At 37.9% G+C, this 23,173-nt stretch overlaps 1 protein-coding gene across 1 annotated transcript in view; it reads left to right on the top strand.

The window, feature by feature from the left end:
* BCAS3 (BCAS3 microtubule associated cell migration factor) overlaps positions 1–23,173 on the top strand; it is a 749,063-nt gene that overhangs the window by 405,964 nt on the left and 319,926 nt on the right. The window contains exons 20-22 of the mRNA XM_017870817.1: positions 7,234–7,334; positions 10,337–10,533; positions 17,411–17,508. Of these exons, the coding sequence (XP_017726306.1) occupies positions 7,234–7,334; positions 10,337–10,533; positions 17,411–17,508 (396 nt within the window). The remainder of the gene's footprint in view (positions 1–7,233; positions 7,335–10,336; positions 10,534–17,410; positions 17,509–23,173) is intronic.

Here is a 23,173-nt window from a genome sequence, read left to right as displayed (position 1 = left end):
TATATATATACCTGGCTGTATATACACACACACACACACAATACACAGAAGCCCATATACTCCTATAAGAAAAATACCATTAGTGATTTTTTTTAGCTCTTATTTACTTACTGTAAGCATGATTTGCTTATAAACACTAAAAATAGACAGGCTCACAGTTACCTCATAATGATCTACTTATCCTGCCCTTGCTTCTTGATCTATATTTAGCAAATGCCTGTGTCTAGTAGAGGCAATACTTTTGAAGTTGTACTCTCTAAAGTAAATTGATAGTATTTCCTTTTCAGTTTGGCAGATAAGGTGTGTTTGAAAATTACTGTACTAAGAACATGGCAAGATTTATATCCTTGTACCAAGTTTATTAATTATCTAAGGATAGTTGGTAAATACAAAAGATACTAAACATTTTTCTTTGGGGTAGCGATTTTGTACCTTGGTCCATTGAACTTGGATTTGCAAGATATGTAACTTTATTTTTCTTTAAATAAACTCTATTAAGTTTTTTTAGTACCTCCATTTGAAGAAAGGTGGGAAAATTAATCTCAATCAATTATACTGCCTCCAAAGTTACATCTAAATTCTCTAGGGTTTACAGGGTTTATAGGGTGTAAAAGTATGAAGTAAGGGATTTGGGGACACTTTGTCCTAATTGCCACCACTGACATGTCCCATTTCCCCACCAGATCATTGGTCATTGGTTCATATAGGTCTCTGCAGCATCCATTCTTGTTTCTCATCCAGCTCCTGTCAGTTCTCTGGACTATGTCTGTATTATTCTTGTACATGTATGAAACGTTCTTCTCTTCTAAGCTATGGGGGACATGATAAGGTTGTCACAGACCTGGCTGTACAGGCACACTATGTGCGCACCGTTTCTACTCTTGTACCATGTGGGATCTCTTGCCACTTCCCTTAACTCTGCCCAAGAATGAAGACGTAAGTTTTCACAGTCATTGGTCCCTAAAACTTTTTCTGGGATTCTGTTGTTTCCCACTCCTCTTTGTGACTTTCTTTTTTCCCCTTTCTCTCTCTGCCAATCTTGCTCCAATCTCAGGGTATCATTCCTAATATTTGAGTGGTTAGAAGCGTGGAAACTTTGCTCTTATCATACTTTCTTTTTATCACGGTTGTAAATTCTTTTTTCCACATGAACTGGTATGTCATTCCTTCCCAAGGCAGTAAACATAGAATGTTCTTCATACCTGGATTGGGAGAAAATTTTTAATATAAATAAATGCAAGTGGTGAAATAAAATGGATAGACTTTGTCAGAGGAGTAAAAGAAAGGATAATTCTATTTAAAGAAAAAGCCAAAGAAGCATTAAGTAAAGCCAAAGACACAAATAGTGGTAACCCACAATTAAAAAACCAAAGAAGTGACTTGGGAAATAGTAGAAGGAGAGATGAAAAAGAAGCGTTGAAAAAAATCATGCAAGATCAACAAGAATCCCCAAATAAATGAAAGTCAAAGGCTGCAGATCTACAGGAAAAGGAAGAGTAATAAGGCTGCCCAGCCTGGGTTTGCGAAAGGGAAAGGACGGTTTCAGGGCAGGTAAACTGAATTCGATAGTGATGATGAATGTGATGGAGAACGGTGCAGCTGAGCCAGTGAAAAGAGCAAAAGAAGAAACAGAGAAGAACCTGCACCACAAGGACAGAAAACAGAAAATGGTGCCAGAGACTGGTAGTTTAGTGCACAGATTTTAAAATTCATTTTAATTAGGTTTTAAGCTGCTTTTGTTTTGGGACTTTTAAAACAAAAACCAAATTAGACCTACTATTCAGTGTCCACCTGCAAGAAAGCAAAACTTTCAGGCCAGGTGTGGTGGCTCATGCCTGTAATCTCAGCACTTTGGGAGGCTGAGGTGGGTGGATCACTTGAGGTTAGGAGTTCAAGACCAGCCTGGCCAACATAGCAAAACCCCGTCTCTGCTCAAAATACAAAAATCAGCCAGGCATGGTGGCGAAAGCCTGTAATTCCAGCTACTTGGGAGGCTGAGGTGGGAGGATCGCTTGAACACAAGGTGGAGGTTGCAGTGAGCCGAGATCATGCCACTGCACTCCAGCGTGGGTGACAGAGTGAGACCCTGTGTCAAAAAAAAAAAAGAAAGAAAGAAAGGAAACTTTGTTGTTGTTGTTGAACTTGCCTTTTTTGTTATTCACATGAGAATTTTTTTGAATGTATAGTTCTATTTGTGTAATTTCAGATCATTCAATATCAAAAGGAACATTCTTCCATGAAATTACCTTTGTAATATGAGAATGTGTTAGTACAAACTAAGAAAATTTATGCTATATAAAAGAGCAAAACTTAGTTTATTTTATCTTTTGTGCCCAAAGCATTTGAGAACGAATTTTAAACTAGAATATTGGCTATTGACTATGAGCCCTTCCCACAGATAATTTATCCTGTCTCCTCGGCTGGCCTTCTGTGTTTACACAGGCAGCCTGGTAACATTAGAAAGAATTACTTGTCACAAAGCTTTTCAATACTATATGTAGACTGACTAAAATCAAGAGACTTACTGATTTCTTAGTCCAAAAGTTTTGTGATGCTGGCAGGTCATATCTGTAAAACAAAAGCCACGTAAGGTCATTTCCAAACACTCAACCACCTTTGACTAAAACAACAACAACAACTACAACAGAAACTAAGGAAAGTATTAAATACTGGTAAGCTGAACATTTTAGATCTGTCACTTTAACTTATGCACATACTGGCTTGATATCTCCCCCAACATCAACCATGGCAAACAGAGCTTGGCTTTTCTACTATCATGGCCATTTATACTGAAATTTGAGGTTATAGTGAAGAGTTTAGAAGCATAACAAGTGGACAAAAAAGTAAATCCTATGAAAATGATAGTACCTTTCTATTTTAAATTTCCTAATAATTTATAGCTAACTTAATCTCATAATAACCATGCTTATTTCAGAATTTTCTTGTCTAGATTTTAGAAATGGTAATAAGTAGCTAATTATTTTCCTCCTAAGCTCTCAAATGAAAACCGGTTTTTCATATTTTTCCTTTTAAAGAATAATGTAGATTCTCCAAACTTTTACTACTGATCTATTTTATAGGAATGGCAGTGAGTCTACTCCTGTATAACACAACTCTGAAATTTTAATGTGTAATGAAATTACCTAGGGATCTTGTTGAAATACAGATTGTCATTCAGTAGGGCTGGGTGGGTGGAGCCTGAAGTTATTTGTTTCTAACAAGCTCTGCCAGGGACGTCAATGTTGATGGTCTGAGGACCACATTTGGATGAAGCAGGTTCTGGCTCGGTATACTGTTGGGACTGTTCTAAGGTATTCCATGCTACATATTGTAATTCCTAAAACCATGTAGAGAATCCAATACTGAATATAATAGGAAGACCAACAGATTTTAATAAATATATTACATTACCAATTATGAACAGTAATATATCTAGTTGTATATATTTATTATATACCACAGTGCCAAATAATGATTAATTTATTGTGCAAAAATATGTTCCCTTATTGCACTCTTCTTTCGGACTTTTCAAAATTATTTGGATTATAGTTAGCTTCTAGTTTTAAGCTTCTCATCTTTTGATGTTTGTGCTTTTACCCAATTTAGTAATAAAATGTATCAAACATGGAAAAAATAGTGGGGCCAAGGAAGGATATTTATTTAATGTTGAAAATATTATCCCACCAGATTTATTTTTTTGTATTGCCCGTCTTCTGATGGCTTCCAAGCATGCTTAATTAGAAAACTATTTTTAGTGAAAAAAGGGGATGGAAATTCTTACAATCTCTTTAGGATTTTGGGATGCATATTTATGGTACTATTTCTAGATGTATATTTGGAATCTTTATTACTTCCCTTGGAAAGTTAATGAGGGCAGAGAGGATCTTTCGCCCTTCTCACTGTGGAAATTTCCAAACATATACAAAACTAGAAAATAATACAATGAGCCTCCATGTACCTATGAGTCAGCTATGACAATGATCAACTAATGACCAATCTTGTTTTCATCTGTAATTCTACTTCCCACCTCTGTCCCTGCCACGGGGTTATTTTGAAGCTAATCCCAGACATTATAATATATTATCCCCCCCCCCCTTTTTTTTTTTTTTTTTTTGAGGCGGAGTCTCGCTCTGTCACCCGGACTGGAGTGCAGTGGCCAGATCTCAGCTCACTGCAAGCTCCGCCTCCCGGGTTTACGCCATTCTCCTGCCTCAGCCTCCCGAGTAGCTGGGACTACAGGCGCCCGCCACCTCGCCCGGCTAGTTTTGTATTTTAGTAGAGACGGGGTTTCACCGTGTTAGCCAGGATGGTCTCAATCTCCTGACCTCGTGATCCGCCCGTCTCGGCCTCCCCAAGTGCTGGGATTACAGGCTTGAGCCACCGCGCCTGGCCTATCCCTGTTTTGTTGATGGATAAATAAGTGTCCAGCCATTCTAGTGCCATTGCTTACTTAGTACAGAATCCCAAACTCCAACCACCCAGTAAATACTTATTGAATACTTATTCTGTGACATATACTAGTCTAGGCTCAGCGTATATAAAACACAACATAAACTTTTGGAGAAATTCACGTTAGGCACCAGCTAGTTACGTAAGGCATGGTTGCTCACTTCTACTTAAAAAATTTCCAATTGCTTTCCATCATATTACTCGAGCTTTATTACTGAAAAAAAAAAAAAAGGAAAAAGGAAAAATAAGAGAAAGGAAAAGCCCACAGTAATCTACTGGTCCTACCTCCTTTGCCTTACTGACTCATCTTGCACTCACAGCCTGGCTTACCCCACCCAACCACAGTGGCCTCCTAACTGTTACTGATTCCCTTTATTTCTCAAAATCTTTGCACTCAACATTCCCTTTGTCACATCTTTCCTTCAGATATTTGTATAACATATTACCTCACCTCTTTAAAATCTTCTCTGCCCTCATCTGCTTTCCAACCTCTACATATTTGTCCATATTCACATTTNTTTATTTTTTTTAATAAAAAAAAAAAAAAAAAAAAAAAAAAAAAAGGAAAAAGGAAAAAAAAAAGAAAGGAAAAGCCCACAGTAATCTACTGGTCCTACCTCCTTTGCCTTACTGACTCATCTTGCACTCACAGCCTGGCTTACCCCACCCAACCACAGTGGCCTCCTAACTGTTACTGATTCCCTTTATTTCTCAAAATCTTTGCACTCAACATTCCCTTTGTCACATCTTTCCTTCAGATATTTGTATAACATATTACCTCACCTCTTTAAAATCTTCTCTGCCCTCATCTGCTTTCCAACCTCTACATATTTGTCCATATTCACATTTTTCACTAGTATTTAAGGGGTGGGAATTTCAAGGATCCTCTTGTTCTCTTCTGTAGTAAGAATTAATATAGAATTTAGTGGTGTGAAGATAACCTTTTGAAAACGTCATTACTTACCAGCCTTTGAATGTGTATCAGTTATTTCCAAAAGAATGCTGAAATAATAGATACTGTGGTATTCTTTTCTTCTTGATATCATTTGCCATCACAAGAATGTAGGTGTATGCTTTTGTGATCATTTGTGTTTTGTACAAATGCCACCATGCCTGTTGGCTGTAGAACTATGATTTTGAAGAACTAGCAGCTAAAAGTTTTGACTACTGCAGATCTTACACTTTACTGTGTATGCCTCTGTTGAGTAATTCACTGAATTAGCATTTCTCCTCTTGCAGCAAGTTAAGATAAGCTTTTTGTGAGTCTGTGTCTTTTAAAATCTTGCCCTAGGTTATGCTTTGTCCACTTTATTTGTATCTGTTTCACTAAGACATAGTTTTTCAAAATACTACCTTGTTCTAGCAAGAACTCAATGAGGTTGGCATTCTCTTTCACTGCTTGGGTAAGTGTATAACTCTGGGAATACATATTAAGAAATTTATATATTTACATCCTCTGTTTTCATATGGAGGAATCTAACTCAAGGAACTTTTTGTATGTTGATGTGTATATATAAATGTCTCTGGGTGCTGGAAATTATGAAAGTTGTTTTCAGCTTCTCATTCTTTTCTATTTCTTCCACACTTCTTTAATGATCATCCCTTACTTTCTTACTTTTCTTCCTACTTACCTCCCCTGTTTTTCTCTATTCCTCCCAGTACTTCATTGTTTGATTTCTCTGGGTATTAAAATGGTAGGCCGGGTGTGGTAGTTCATGCCTATAATCCCAGCACTCTGAGAGCCAAAGCCAGGGGATCACTTGAGGCCAGGAGTTTGACGCCAGCCTGGTCAACATTGTGAGATCCTGTCTCTACAAAAAAGAAAATTTTGGACAGGCATGGTAGCTCACGCCTGTAGTCTCAGCTACTTATTAGACTGGGGTGAGAAGATGGTTTGAGCCCAGAAGTTTGAGGTTACAGTGAGCTATGATCATGTCACTGCACTCCAGCCTGGGTGACGTAGCAAGATCCTATCTCTTAAAAAAAAAAAAAAAAAAAAGATTAAATAAAATCATGTATGAGGTTGGGGGGTTATATGGGAAATATCTGTATCTTTAGGTCTACTTTGCTGTGAACCTAAAACTGCTGTAAAAAAAAAAAAAAAAAGAAAAAAAAGAAAAAAAATACCTTTAGCGATATGGAGACAGAGTGAGTGAGTCGTAGCTTCCAAAGAAGAGACTAAGATTTTGAGGAGATAATGTCTGGTTCATATTAGGAACTCAGTAAATGTTTTTGAACCATTGTATTGTTTTACTAAGCAAATGTTCCTATTTGAGTGAAAAAGTAGGCTGTTTATAATTTGACTATGTCATATCACTTAAGAATCATGAAAACTACTCAGGTATCTAAGAAAGATAATGTATTTCTCTGGATAAATGAATTTTTTCAGGACTGAAAGCATTTTTTCAATTAAATGTACATTTTTATGCCTAGCATTTATATGAAGCTACTAAATAAACTCTTTTAAAGAATCCTAATATCATCCCCCAATGAACAGATTTGTCGCTGCTCTTCAGTGTACTTTTGCTATTAGCATGTAGTTAGTTGTTTATTTCTTTTATTGCAAGAAGATGTCATTACTAAATTCCTGTAGATATTTTTTAAGTATCTTATTCCTAAGAACTTCATTCTTACTTGTTCAATAATTGTTTGAATTGCCTCTGTGCTTTAAAGTATTATATTTTATCTTATAAATTACCATAGTATCCAAAATGGTTGTGCCCATGTCTGTTTTTCCACTGCACGGAATAAAGTGGTTTAAATCTTATTTTCTTTCTCCTTTAGTGGTTCCCCCTGGAAGTCCTGGGCCCATTACTCGACATGGGTCTTATGACAGTTTAGCTTCTGACCATAGTGGACAGGAAGATGAAGAATGGCTTTCCCAGGTAAAACTCTGAAATATTGAGAGTATTAAAGTAAAATAAAACAAATTTACTGTTTTTATTCTTTTTCTTAGAGGTAAATGGGGAGAATTGGTAACTCTTCGTTGGATTATCAAGAATTAGTTGTCTTTCCATATTACAAATTACTCCACAAATACTGCTGCAGATGTATATATACATATTATGTATACATTATACATATTTGTGTGTGTATATGTGTATATATATGTTAGCTTCCATACACATGGCAGAAAATCTATGTATTTTTCACACAATCCAATCCATTTAAAGCCTTAGGGCCTTGAAAGTAAGTAATTAATTTTTGAGGCAGAGTCTTGCTCTGTCACCCAGGCTGGAGTACAGTGACATGACCTTGGCTCACTGCAACCTCCACTTCCTGGTTTCAAGCGATTTTCGTGCCTGAGCTTCTTGAGTAGCTGGGATTACAGGCATGTGCCACCCTGCCTGGCTAATTTTTGTATTTTTAGTAGAGACAAGGTTTCGCCATGTTGGCCAGGTTGGTCTTGAACTCCTGACTTCAAGTGATCCACCCATCTTGGCCTCCGAAAGTGCTGGGATTATAGGCATGAGCCTCTGTGACCAGCTAGGACTTTGGAATTTAAATAGGCTCTTTGGAGCACATTTTCATCAGGTTTAAACTAAAAGTTGACCTTGATGAAACAGTAAAGCCACTCAACAATCTTTGGGATTTGTTTTGTGGAGCCAGCATTTTCTGAAGATTGAGTTCATACTTTCACTATTGGAAATATAACATTCTACCCTACAGAAGTTCTGATGGTGCCCTCTGGGTTTCCTTTCCTAAGCCCATGTGATGCTGCTTTTAGTGGTCTCTAAACCAGCCCTACAACATTGCTGGGACTGCAGGCATGCATCACCATGCTGGCTAATTTGTTTGTTTGTTTGTTTGTGTTTTAATGTAGAGATAGGATCTTCCTCTGTTGCTTAGGCTGATCTTGAACTCTGAGGCTCAAGCAGTCCTCCTGTGTTGGCCTCCCAAAGTGCTGGGATTACAGGCAAGAGCCACCATGCCCAGTCTCCAACAGCTTCACTGACCATCCCTCCCCTTGCCAGGTGAAGCTGTCTTCATCTCAAGGGCTTTGAAATAAAAGATACTTGGGCAGATTTCAAAATGATGGGATTACAAATGACTTCGTTACAAATGCTGTTATGTCTTCCTCAAGTCTGACATCATTTTGTGAAGCTAATGACCTATCTCAGATTACCAATCTGGCAGCTTTTCATCGGACAGGTGCCTCAGAAAATGTGGAGGCCATTTGTAGTTTCATTTCTTTCTCAAGGAGGGTAGCCTGAAAACTAAAGTCTGGAAAATCAAAAGTAAAGTAAACTGGAAAATCAAACAGTGTCTAGGTAACATGTATTTATTTCATCACACCAAAAATATTCACAGGAAGTTTTTCAGTTCCTGGCATGTGGTGGTCCATCCTTTCTTAATGATAGGAAGATAAAGTAAACCCAAAATACATGTGTTTTTTCCAGAATCAAAATGTTGTCCAAGGAATGCTGGCAGAGAAACCACTGTCCTTCACTTCAACTTTTCAATTAGGAAAAGGGGTAATGTGTGCTGTCAGTGTGAAAGTATATACAATATGTTTGTCCGGCACACAACAGGAGAGTGAATAGGAACATCTGGCCATCGCCTCGGTGAAATTGCACAGGCATCTGTTTACCTCTCGGCTCTGTGACACTGATGGTTTTGAGCTTAAAATACACAGAATGCTTTATATGTGGCCTAATTTACATTGCTGAATACAACTACTTGAATCAGAAATCACTGTCCTCAATCTGAGCATTTTTCTCCCTGTGATTAGTGGGAATGTGAATATTGTTCCAAAGACCATGATGCTTTTGCCCTTTTGGACTCACAAACACAGGGCTACACTCTGTGAACCTTTTCGGTTATGTTTTGTTAAGAATTAATCACCACAATCAGAGAAATGTGATTAAATATAAAAGAACTCAGGACAAAATTAAGGCATGTGAGAAGTCAATTACATTGACTTGCACAGGCATAGAGGTACCAATGACAAGACATTTAAACTAATTTGCATTTTTTGTTTCTCTTTAGGGGTTATTATTTTTAAAAAAAAAAAAAAAAAAAAAAAAAATCATGTAATATATATATTTTCAGGTTTTTCCAAGTGTTTTCTACCCACTTCTTTGACTTTATAATGTTTAATAAAATATTGGCAACATTCCCTACGCCCTCCATTGAGCATTAAATTCATAAAGCATTTTGGTATTTCTGTTTTGTAGCACATAAAATGCCTGTGTCGATATTTGTGGCAGTTGAGAAAACACACTAATTAATGGTATTTGGAAGACAAAAATTTAGTTTGAGAGAAAGTATAAAATAATTTTTTCATTTAAAAGTGGATTGGAGTAATATTAGGGCAGTATAGTAAATATTATAACATTTTATTGTGGAAAGAAAGTGGCTTTGGGCGTTAAAATTATTTCAGACCTTTACTTTTCCTTGCATAGTTCAAGAACAACTTCACATTTGTCATAAGCTTGATCCTCAGTGAAGGAATTACTTTTAATCTGTGGATTAATAGGTGTAGTGTTCAGTGCATGCCCGCAACATGGTAAGTACTGTCTAGAGTGAATGAAAAGGTAGACCCTAGGGAGCTGACACTAGTTATATGAGGCAAGAAACTGGTCCTTTTACTTTCATGTGATTTTTGTGTTGTATATGTGTGTGAGGTGTGCTTGTGTGTCTATGTATGTATATGTACACAAAGTGTATTTTTTGTTTTTGTTGATGAAAAGCAGTAGAGGGATATTTTGAATGTCTACATCAGCTGTGACTATCATCACCTTTTAATTATGGGTGCCCTATCCCTTTCCCACTTTAACATGGGCTTCTTGAAGAATGCGGGTGTTGAGAGGAAGAATGGGGGATTGTGAAGTCTCTCAAATCAGGATCACAAACCATTTAAATCATCATTGCTACTCTGTTCCAGGTTGAAATTGTAACACACACTGGACCCCACAGACGTCTGTGGATGGGTCCACAGTTCCAGTTCAAAACCATCCATCCCTCAGGCCAAACCACAGTCATCTCATCCAGTTCATCTGTGTTGCAGTCTCATGGTCCGAGTGACACGCCACAGCCTCTTTTGGATTTTGATACAGATGATCTTGATCTCAACAGTCTCAGGTAGGAAATGAGAACTAGGGAGTGATTTGACTGAAAGGATTAATATGTTCATGTGGAATGAGCATCATATGTAATATTTAGGTTTCCCCTTTTGGAGGGACTACATGTGCTGTTGCATGTAATTCACCGTCATTACTTGGGATCGTATGTAGGGTCTCATGTGGGATCACATTACATGCAATAAATACTTGTTTTTCAGATTATATTCTCCCTAAATCTAATACTCACTGCACGTTTCAAGCAATTTCACCTTTTGATGCTTTGCTTATATTTCTAACTGCTTGAATCTGATTATGTATTCTTTTCCTGATCTTTCAGAAGTTGGCACCACCTTTTAATTAAATTTCATCTGTGATTTTAATCTAATCCTGTATCTCCCTTCTTTTAGATTATATAAAGTTTTGGATGGAAAAACGTTGGTATACATTCAGCTATAGTTTATCATTTATATTTTTATAATACATGTTCTCTCATCCTTATTTGTAGAAATCCTAGTACAGGTGTACAAATTATGCTTTTTATTATTAGCTTATTTTTTTATTGCAACTCAGACAGTTTTGACTTGCAGTCTCAAGTTTGCTTAGCAGTTTGTTATACCAAGACTTGACACATTAGGGTGCAATAGATAATGAAGGACTCAGTCTAATGTAATATAATCTCCCTTTTCTTGTCTTCTCTTTAAAACAAACAACCCCATGACAAAGTGGGCAAAGGATATGAACAGACACTTCTCAAAAGAAGACATTCGTACAGCCAACAGACACATGAAAAAAATGCTCAACATCACTTGCCATCAGGGAAATGCAAATCAAAACCATAATGAGATACCATCTCACACCAGTTAGAATGACAATCATTAAAAAATCAGGAAGCAACAGGTGCTGGAGAGGATGTGGAGAAATAGGAACACTTTTACACTGTTGATGGGACTGTAAACTAGTTCAACCATTGTGGAAAACAGTGTGGCAATTCCTCAAGGATCTAGAACTAGAAATACCATTTGACCCAGCCATCCCATTACTGGGTATATACCCAAAGGATTATAAATCATGCTGCTATAAAGACACATGCACACGTATGTTTATTGCCGCACTATTCACGATAGCAAAGACTTGGAATCAACCTAAATGTCCATCAGTGACAGACTGGATTAAGAAAATGTGGTACGTATACACCATGGAATACTATGCATCCATAAAAAAGGATGAGTTCGTGTCCTTTGTAGGCGAACATGGCATGCCAAGGCTGGCAAACCATCATTCTCGCCAAACTATCGCCAAGAACCAGAAAACCAAACACCACGTATTCTCACTCATAGGTGGGATTGTCATGAGATCACTTGGGCCCACAGGAACGGGGGACATCACACACAGGGCCCTATTGCTGGGGCTGCGGGGAAGGCGGGCAAGACAGCATTAGGAGATATATCTAATGCCTAAATGACACGTTAATGGGGTGCCAGCACCCAACATGCGCCATGTCATACATATGTAAAACAAACCTGCACGTTGCTGCACACTGCTACCTAGAATTTAAAGTATAATTTAAAAAGAAAAGAAACGAAAAGAAAAAATTTGTTTTCTTCTACTGTAGGCTTGACAGCTTTCAATACTTTAAAAAGCCATTTTAAAGCCTAAGCATGGTGCGGTTAAACTAAACATGATTTTTGACACAATAAAACATAACCAATATTTCCAAGCTAAAAAAAAAACACAAAAATTCTATAGTGTATCTTGAATATAAAACAACCCTCTGACCTTTCTCTTGCACACCTTTTAAAAAATAGTGAGAAAATATGTTCTAGTTACATAGTGGAAATATGTTTTTGTCTTCTCTTTGTCAGTATCAATAGAAAATTGTATAACAAAATGAAAATTTTTGCGAACTTGGATTATGCCTGATGTATCTGTTTAGAAAATATGACACATATTTACTGAGTACCTGCCAGGAGGTGCCAGGAGATATACCTACAGTACAGCCAGCTGCCTGAATTGCAGCTCTTCATCTCACTCCCTAATCCTGCTCTCACCCCTATTCTTTCTCAGCTCTTTATTTCATTTATTTTTTATTTTATTTTTTGAGACGGAGTCTCGCTGTGTTACCCAGGCTGGAGTGCAGTGATGTGATCTCGGCTCACTGCAACCTCTGTCTCCTGGGTTCAAGCAATTCTCCTGCCTCAGCCTCTTGAGTAGCTGGGGTGACAGGCGCCCACCACCAGACCCAGCAACTTTTTGTATTATTAGTAGAGCTGGGGTTTCAACATGTTGGCCAGGCTGGTCTCGAACTCATGACCTCAAGTGATCCTCCTGCCTTGGACTCCCAAAGTGCTAGGATTACAGGCATGAGTATTTTTGTGTGTGTGTGTGTGACTCAGTCCCACTCTGTCACCCGGGCTGGAGTGCCGTGGTGTGATCTCAGTTCACGGCAACGTCTGCCCGCTGGATTCAAGCAATTCTCCTACCCCAGCCTCCTGAGTAACTGATATTACAGGTACGCGGCACCATGCCTGGCTGGTTTTTGTGTTTCTAGTAGAGATGGAGTTTCACTATGTTGGCCAGGCTGGTCTTGAACTCCTGACCTCAGGTGATCTGCCCGCCTCTGCCTCCCAAAGTGTGGGGATAACAGACGTGAGCCACTGCGCCTGTCCTCATCTCTTTAAATGACTCCACAAACTGCCTACTCAAGATAGAATCTAGAGGTTATCCTTGAAATCTCTCCTTTCACACATGCCACATCTAATTCTTCACCAACTTACGTCATTTCTATTCAAAATACATCTAGAAACCTTCCACTCCTCTCCATTCTGAATGCTAGCACCCTAGCAACATCTCAGACTCCTAACTGCTGTCTCTTTTTACATTTTTGCTTTCCCCTGACTGATGTATTTTCTTAAAGAATGATTCGGCCAGGGCACAGTGGTTCACGCCTATAATTCCAGCACTTTGGGAGGCCGAGGAGTGGGGATCACGAGGTCAGGAGTTCGAGACCAGCCTGGCCAGCACAGTGAAATCCCATCTCTATTTAAAAAGTGCAAAAAATTAGCCGGGCATGGTGGTGCGTGCCTGTGATCCCAGCTACTTGGGAGGCTGTGGCAGGAGAATTGCTTGAACCCGGGAGGCAGAAGTTGCAGTGAGCCGAGATCGTGCCACTGCACTCTAGCCTGGGTGACAGAGTGAGACTCCGTCTCAAAACAAAAAACAAACAAACAGAAGGATGATTCATAAAGAAGAATGTATCTCCTTTCAATACCTTGTTTAGTGTTTTTCATTTGTTTAGTCTGCTTTGTATTTTGTTTTTTTCTTCTCTACATTTTTGTTTTTTTGTTCCAGCATAATTTCTCCAGCTTTCTAAAAGTGACATTTTTTGACCAAGATGTCAGGTAATAATGACAGAATACAGTGAGAGTGTAAGACCAATTTTCAGTGATGCTAATGATCAAATATGGTCTAGATAAGGATCTCAAGCCATGGTCAGGGAGTCAATTCTTTTCAGTCCTCAACTTAGTGATTCAGTGTACTCGTGTTTACAGCAGTCATTTGGTTATTTAAATGTTAACAATAAAGCATTTAAAATAAGTAACCCAATTTATTCTCTTAAACAACTATGTAACACATTTAGTTTTTTTGCTAAACGGTGCGCAAGACACTGTCTCGTTTTTTTCTGGTGATTGACCAGCTGCTATTTATAAAACCCTGCGCTTTTTCTTAGGTGATCTTTGCCTCATTGTTTTGTGGCCTCCTCCAGCTTTCTTTGTTACTCTTTTCCTCAGGTATAGTCCTTCTATTAAGATAGTTCTAACTCGCTTCTTTTAAAAGTAGATATAGCTACTTTTCCAAGTCCTTAAGAATTTTCCTCAGAGACTTTCCCTTTGTTAATAATACTAAATAACTCCCCACATTTTATTTAAATCTAAATGACTTCAAATTGTTCATGTTTGATTAGAATATTAACCTGTTTACTGGACACATGTAACCTTGAGAAACCTTTATACTGAGCAACAGGTTTATACATTTCTATTAACTGCATTTGTAATTTATATTTTAAACTTTCAGCAGGTAAGCTTGGTTGGGACCTTGGCTAAGACCCTACAGCAGTTTTTACGGGAAATTTGGATTTAACTCACATCAATTTTAAGTCCTTTTTAGTACCACCGTTTCCCACTCAGCATCCAATTAGAAACCCAACTGTTGAGATTCTTCTCATACTCGTTTATGATCACTCTAGCCCAACTTCTTGTCTCTCATCTAATTTCTACACATCTGTGCATGGTGGCCTATGGCCAACCTTTGGCTTTACTTTCTCTTTTAAATTGTGAAGTCCTTATTTAGATTTTTGGGGGCTCACCTGACCCTTAACACCTAGTACGCTGTCCTGTACCCCATAGGATATCAATAATAATATGTAGTGCAGTGATAATCTTCCTCCCTGCCCCCTAACCAAAATAGGAAACAGGCGGGCGTAGTGTTGACTCTCATCCATAAGGGAATCAGGCAAGCTTCCTACCCAGAGCAGGTGTTTAAAAAGAATGGGCAATGAAATATTTGCTAACAGATCTGAGAAACATATAATGTAAAAGATGTTGAGTATGCAAAGCCTCTCTTTCCACTTAAGATGAGCTCCTCAGAAATTGGTTACTATTTATTTTATTTTATTTAACTGAGATATAATTCACATAACTTGAAATTCTCTGGTTTTAAAGTGTACAATTCAGTGGGTTTTAGTATATTCACTATGTTTGGCATCCATCCCACTAATTTCAGAACGTTTCCATCATCCCAACCAGTTTTTCTCTTTTTTTTGTGAAGAAAGTTCAAACATGTCTAAAATAAAAGAAAATAGAATAAGCCCCATGTATCTGTTGTCCAGCTTCAGCTCTCAACTCATGGCCAGTCTTGCTTCATCTGTAGCCTCATTCATACCCTACCTCCAACTCTGGATTATTCAGAAACCCCAATATAAATTGACTACCTATAGGAAATGTATTAGCCGACATAGGAAGTTGTTTAGACTAGAAGGGGGCATAACTTTGAATGAACTGACCATATCTAAGAGGCTAGCTTTTTGTTGCTCTCAAGAACAAGGAAACTTCTTTTCCAGACACTTTAAATAAATTTATCTTTTCTAACTGGCCCACATTAGCTTAGGCTTACCTATCTCCTAACTAACCACTGCCAAGACATGAGATTACCATGATTGGCTTAGAAACATTAGCTGGGATGAAATGAATATTGGGTAGTTCTATATAACAGTGATCAATATGTGTTAATCAATATTTTCACCTTCCAGTACTAGATCATCCTATACCTCCCTCCTTTTTTATCTTCCTCACAACAAATGCATGCATTTCATAACTAGTTTGCAGTACACACTTGGCGTTTCAGGCTTCTGTCATCTGTCCCACGTTTCTTATCAACTTTTTATCTTCCACCAATAGCCTTTATGAACTCTGTACTTCAGCCAAATCATGCACTTCAAGATGCCCTGAATCTATCGTATTCAGTCACTAATCTAAGTTTCTGCGTGTTGCAGTCCTGTGCTTAAAGGGCATTTCTTGATCCTCTTCATTATGCATGTATGCTATTACTATATCCATACCTAATCCCTGTTCCAGCTCTACAATATCTCTCTCTGATGTGGACCCTGCATGTCTTCCCCCATCTCCTCAATCTTATTTATTTATGTCATTCATATTTACACTTTAGTTTTATTTTGCATTGTCATGAATGTTCATGTGCTATGTCATATATATACACATTGGTCTGTATTTTATGTTTTGTTTCTACTTGTTCCCAGAGTAATGCCTACATGCAATTAATATTCAGTAAATACTTACAGTATGAATGAATTACCAGAAATGCATACATATATTGTTGTAATAAGTTTTTATTTCACTAAGTTGCCTGGGACTTTCAGATCTTTTAATCTTCCAGATACTTTTATGTTAATAGTGTTTATTCTAATGCAGCTAGAAAGAACACTCGGCATTTGGCATTTATATGTTTATTATTATTATTATTTTTTTCTGAGACGGAGTCTTGCTCTGTCACCCAGGCTGGAGTGCAGTGGTACAATCTCGGCTCACTGAAACCTCTGCCTCCTGGGTTCAAGCAGTTCTTCTGCCTCAGCCTCCTGAGTAGCTGGGACTATAGGTGCATGCTACCACGCCCGGCTAATTTTTGCATTTTTAGTAGATAAGGGGCTTCACTGTGTTATCCTGGATGGATGTTTATTATTCTTAAGCAACTTTAAATTGTATGTGGTAATTTGCACGTTTACTGAGGTTCTAATTGATTCTTGTATGCTAGTTGGTAATTTTATAAAGGTAGCTCAGTTAGTAGTGACCCACCCCAGCCACAGTACATCTTTGTTATCCTATGCTTACTGTCAGATATAAAGTAACTTTCATAAAGGATTTTAATGGAGCATCTCAAAATTTTGAATTACATATTGCTGCCTTTTATGGAACACATTAATAGCTATGGTGCTATTAGTGAATTTTAGGATTCTCAAAACTCTTCATATGTGTCCCTTGGAAATCCCAAAGGTTTCAGTATAAACATTTTCAGTGTTTTATTTCCTCTCCCATTCTACTTATTGTATCCCTTTGAATTAATGTCAGCTTTTCAGTCTCTTCCTTAAAAATCTATGGAGTAACACACAAAGATAAGTTAGAAGGGGTCTGGCGTGTAGAGAATGTTTGTAGTGCTTTATCCTTGGGCAGCAATTAGGGACTGCTGCTCCCCTGTTTGTCTTATTTTAGAATGGATGGTTCTTTAATGAATTGTGCTACTCCAGCATTCCTGATTTAAGGTCTCTTGTAGCAAGTGACAGTTTTGATGCCAGTAACATATGTGAATTAAATTGAATTGCATTGCAGGATCCAGCCAGTCCGCTCTGACCCAGTCAGCATGCCAGGGTCATCCCGTCCAGTCTCTGATCGAAGGGGAGTTTCCACAGTGATTGATGCTGCCTCAGGTAGAAAACCACCTCTGAAATGTTTATTGGGCAGTCCTGTGCATTTTTAACTAATTTTCTCGCACAATGTAGAGGATGACATTTATTTGCTTTCCTCTTTGTTTTTTTGTTCTGTGGTGTGTGTGTGTTTTAATACAGTACTATGCCTATATTTGTTGCTGAACAATGCCATGCTTTTACCCGTTCCTAAGGTTGGTGAATGATGCCGTGGAGTTGACACTTGATTAAATGTAACGAACATAGTATTGAAGGCTACAGGGTTGATGACTGTTTTGCCTTTGATCACTGAAATGTGGAGAAGCAACCTTGACAGAGAACGTAAATACAATATATGGATTCAATTTACTCAACCTGTTGAGTATCAAAGTGCCTAATCTGTGGAAGTAGAGAAGAGTCCAACTGCTATAGCTTGAATGATTTTATTATCAAAAGCATCAAGTTTAGAAATTCATTAACTTAACTCTGGCCTATCACAGTTATTAATTTCCTATCCTTGGAAACACGCTATGAATATATATCATTAGTACGGAGGAGATCTTTGCCTTTATATGTGATGATTGCTCTATTAGTATTATAAAACTGTTTTCAGCCAGGCCTACTAAATGGTAGAAGTGTCTGTAGTGATACATTTTCTCATCTCTAAGTCGAGTGATAAAATAAGGACAGTGATGCCTTGCTTTGTCATGCAGCTGGGGAGCATCTGAAGACAGCGCATGGCAGGATTTTGTCCAAAAATTCTCTCTCAAGTAGAATTATTAAATACTCGGCATTAGTCAAACAGTTGAGTCAGAGAGGATTTTAATCTATAGCGATTTCAAAATCCCTAGAGACTGCTGATTTGATTGAGGCTTAAACTGAAAGAAAATGGAAACAAACACGAAACTGATTTGTGAAGGTCACTTTAAAAAGACCAAAGCTTCTGTCTGTGGATATATTTTTAAGTGTCAAAGCTAATGAGTTTTATACATATTCTTAGCTTTCCGATTTTTTGGTTAGTGGATTGTACCTTGCATCTTGCTGAATTGCCCCATCTAGGGCTATGCTGTCATTTTTAATGTAGACTATTAACTTTAGAGGACTCATGCTTCTTCCTACTGCTTTAACTTGGCAACCATGGTTGTCCCCTGGAAATGAGCATGGAAATGTGTAGAGTCGCTGTCATTGCTTCCCTGCATTGAATGAGATATCGAGATAGGGAACTTAAACAATAAATCTTTTTTATAGTCACATTCTGAGAATGCTAGACTTTGTGCCCATTTGGAATGATCATTTACAATTTTGAACTCTGGAAATGTTACATATTTTAACCTGAAGTATTTTATTCAAGATTACAAGAGTAGTCCTTGATTGGGCTTTTTAGACCTTCTTAAACTACCAGATTACTGATGTTTTATTGTCGAGTGACTAGCTACTAGGAACACATGCTGCCAAAGCAGTTACCTTGTGTTATTAAAAGTAGACATATTCAATACTAGATTCTGAGTAGCACTCCATATATATATATAAATATATATAAATATATATATTTTTTTGAGACAGAGTCTCACACCATCACCCATGCTGGAGTGCAGTAGCACCATCTTGGCTCACTGCAACCTCTGCCTCCCAGGTCTAAGCAATTCTCCTATCTTGGCTTCCCAAGTAGCTGGGACTATAGGCACCTGCCACCACACCCAGCTAATTTTTGTATTTTTAGTAGGGACGGGGTTTCACCTTGTTGGTCAGGCTGGTCTTGAACTCCTGACCTCAGGTGATCCACCCACCTCGGCCTCCCAAAGTGTTGGGATTACAGGCGTTAGCCACCGCACCTGGCCAACATTCCATATTTATCATGTACCAATCTTAGCTGTATGTAAAGTCATCTCATGCAACAAGGGAGGAGCTTCAGTGAACTGTTATTTAGCAGTTCTTCCTTTTGCAAGAAGAGTTTTTAAGTTGATTTTTGAATAAGGAATTAGATCCTACATGTAAATAATCTGATATGTAAGTAGTCCTAAGATTACTTAATTTGCATCAGATATACGCTGTATGAGTTTCTAAAATACTGTTCTATGGCATTGACGTTCTCTGCCTGAAAGTACCAATCTTTTGAGTAGGAAAGAACTTCTTGGTGGCTAAGCTCTATTATTATTTTTCTAGGCCTGTTTTCATTCCAGGAAGCCGTGGTACCTTTCTGAAAGACAACCAAAACAATGAAACATGCGTGCTGCTTTCTTTAACTTTGAGCTAAAGAAACCTCATAGATAAGGAATTGGACTTTTATGAGTAATTCTGTCTTCAGCTACCTCTCAGTTGGTTCGGATCCCTTTTGAATGAGAAATATACGTTAATGCATTTTTTGAGCGAATAATGTTTTGTTGTGGAATGTCCATCTACTTTAGTAGGACCAACTGTTGTTAACAGAATTACTTTCTACATCTGTGGAAAACAACATCTAGGCTGACAAAAGTCAAGGTAGCAAGTCTAACAAAATCGAGGCTAAATGATTTGAATTCTTTATGGAAACATATTTATGGGAAAATTTTGTTGTAGATTCTTCTGTTAAAAAGAATCTAATAAATTTTTATAATTGCTCCTGCACCAGGAAGTGCACCTCTGAGTATGATCCATGCCTTAGCGTCAGCTGCACATTACGAAGATGCTTATCTGGAGGTTTCATTGCCTGTTACTTAGAGATACAGCTAGTGTGGCACCTCTTCTGTTGGTCTTCATTGCCTTATATTACCTTCAAGCATTTTACGTGACTTCATGGATTATCTTTTGAATTATTCTTATGGCACATGTTACACTTAACCCTCTATTTTAGTGACAGCTCTTGCTCTAACCTTGTGGCGGTATAATTATTTTTCATGTAATTACTTTATTCACAGATATAGAATTTAATGTGATATAATTAAATCCTTTGACAATTATAACAGTTTTTAAAGTGAAAATATTTTATTTAAATCTCGGGTCTGCAGTTTATTTTCTAGATATCTATGTATTAATCTAACAGCGTTATTCCATTGAAACTAAAAGAGGTGTGCAGAGTGTGCCACTTTTGCCACGTAATGATTTTTTTCACAATTTCTTAATCATCTGGTAATCTCAGGTTCACGCTTTTGCAAAGAAACACATTGCCTAAAATACATATTTTTAAATTATTAACTTCAGTGATTTAAGCACAGGGTAAATTCTATGCCTTTAGACACCTATGAACTAGATTCTTACAGTCTCTCTATAAAATACATATAGAGTATTTTCGATTTTCAGCAGTTCCTTAACTGCTTGATTAGTAGATGTTATTCCCATAACATCAATCTCATCTTGGCTTTGGTGATTCAAACGACACCATACCAGCTGGGTGCAGTGGATCACACCTATAATCCTAGCACTTTGGGAGGCCGAAGTGGCAGATCACTTGAGGTCAGGTGTTTGAGACCAGCCTGGCAAAACCCCGTCCCTACTAAAAATACAAAAATTAGTTGGGCGTGGTTTCGCGGGGCGTGGTTTCGTGTGCCTGTAATCCCTGCTACTCAGGAGGCTGAGGCACAAGAATCGCTTGAACCAGGAGGCAGAGGTTACAGTGAGTTGAGATTGCGCCAGTGCACTCCAGCCTGGGTGACCGAGCAAGGCTCTGTCTCAAAACAAAACCATCCTACCTAAAATTTGTGGGGGTTAAATAATTGTAAGATGTCCCCTTCTTGGCTGAGGAGATCATTTTGGAAATGGACACATTATAGGATTTTAACCTAAGACACAGGCTACCCAGAACAAATGGGATTTGGGGCAGTTGCTCACTTTTTTCCATGTCCTGCTGATGAACAACAATGTCTATGAATCATTGATAGTATTTCTAGCCAAAGCACTGCATCAATTTATTCATTTTTCTGTACGTTCATTTTGGCTAGATAGCTAAGAATTTCTTCCCATTCTTTGTACCTTATAACATGTGCCCTTCTTTTGATAAAGGTGTAGGGCCTCTAAAGAGAAAGCAGAAAGACAGCTGTCAGTGTCTTGTTGGAACTTTGTTTCCCAGATTGCTGACTATTCTTGTTCCAAAACTTGAAGGCTGTACCTGATAGATAACCTTTCCTTGCTTCTGAGTCATCAAATCCAAGAGCCTAGAAAGATCTGGTTCACCCTGAGTTTGTTTGTCTTGATTTGTGGTTTTACTATGGAGATGGATGTTTACTAACAAAGAACTCAGATAATTGAGATTGAAGGACAAGCTTATGTGTGACTCATATGCAGAGCAGACATCTTTATGAAACTCTATTAAAGAAAACATTGTATAAAGTTATGAGGTGTGGTGGAAGCGGCGTTTGTGTACATGCCTGAGGAAGATGCTAGTGTGAAGGGACAATGTGACAGATAAGAAAAATGACTTCTTATCCTTCTGAGCAGGCTTGGATCATAAGGTATTAGTGTTACATCAAGCATTTCAGTAAATAGGGATAAAGTTGCAGACTTGGGGTTTTTTGTTGTTCTTGACTCAAGAGAAGTACTACTTTTGTTGTACAATTGAAGTAATAAAAATAATTAATTTAGGATATACCTTTTGAGCACCTAATTTTCCCCACTATAAAATAACTTGTTTACTGAAGAAAATTATACACTTAAAATCCCAAACTAGTTTGATTTGATTGATTTTATAATGATCATTTATGCCTACTTTATGTATTTGGCATTTGGTACATCACCTTCAAAAAAACAAATAATACTCAGTAGAGAAGTGCAACTAGATGGGTACCAAGGAGGTTATTTGAGCAGTTTTTATTTTGTCTTGCAGTCAAATCTGTGCTGGAAGGACCTTCTTATAGAGACATTCTTTTATCATATAGAGATTTTGTTCATGGACTGAGGGAAGAGTGTTTTTTTTTTCTTAGACAGAGTTTCACTCTTGTTGCCCAGGCTGCAGTGCAATGGCATGATCTCAGCTCACTGCAACCTCCGCCTCCCGGGTTCAAGCGATTCTCCTGCCTCAGCCTCCCAAGTAGCTGGAATTACAGGCATGAGCCGCCACCCCACTCAGCTAATTTTTTGTATTTTTAGTAGAGACGGGGTTTCACCATGTTGGCTAGGCTAGTCTCGAACTTCTGACCTCAGGTGATCCCCCCCACCTCGGTCTCCCAAAGTGCTGGGATTACAGGTATGAGCCACCGCGCCCAGCCTAGGGGAAGAGTATTCTAAGATTATATTTCACTGTATCGACAGTTGCCATTCCAGTCCGAGGCCGACTTAGATACTGTATCTTAAAGGCTGTCAGAGGCACAGAGACGCTGATGGTAAAAATAAAGAGATTAGTGAGAGACATCGTTCATTCTACAAAGGTGTGGCCACAAAACTCCATGGTCTTAAAGCTAGAACTGAGTGAAAAAAGCCATAACTTTATAATCATGATCTTGAACTTTTGCTAAAACCTTCAAGTCATTCTCCTACCATGCCATTCACTTCTACATCAGTAAAAGAAGATTAAGAGTCCCTTTGCAAAATTTTTTTTACCACCTTTTTTGGAAGGGGTGTGTTCAAATTATTTCCTAAAGTAAATCCTGAATACAAAGTTCTTCAGAAATATTACAATTTCTTTGAATAAATGATGTGATTTTCAATTAATAGAGTTTCAGATATTCTTGATGATTATAAAGTGATAAAAACTCCAGGCATGTACCTTTGGTACTGAAAA

Source organism: Rhinopithecus bieti, unplaced genomic scaffold (assembly GCF_001698545.2).
Source record: "Rhinopithecus bieti isolate Rb0 unplaced genomic scaffold, ASM169854v2 scaffold_5497, whole genome shotgun sequence".
Lineage (NCBI taxonomy): Eukaryota > Metazoa > Chordata > Mammalia > Primates > Cercopithecidae > Rhinopithecus > Rhinopithecus bieti.
The sequence above is the reverse complement of the archived record's forward strand: the minus strand, read 5'-3'. Positions and strand labels throughout refer to the sequence as shown.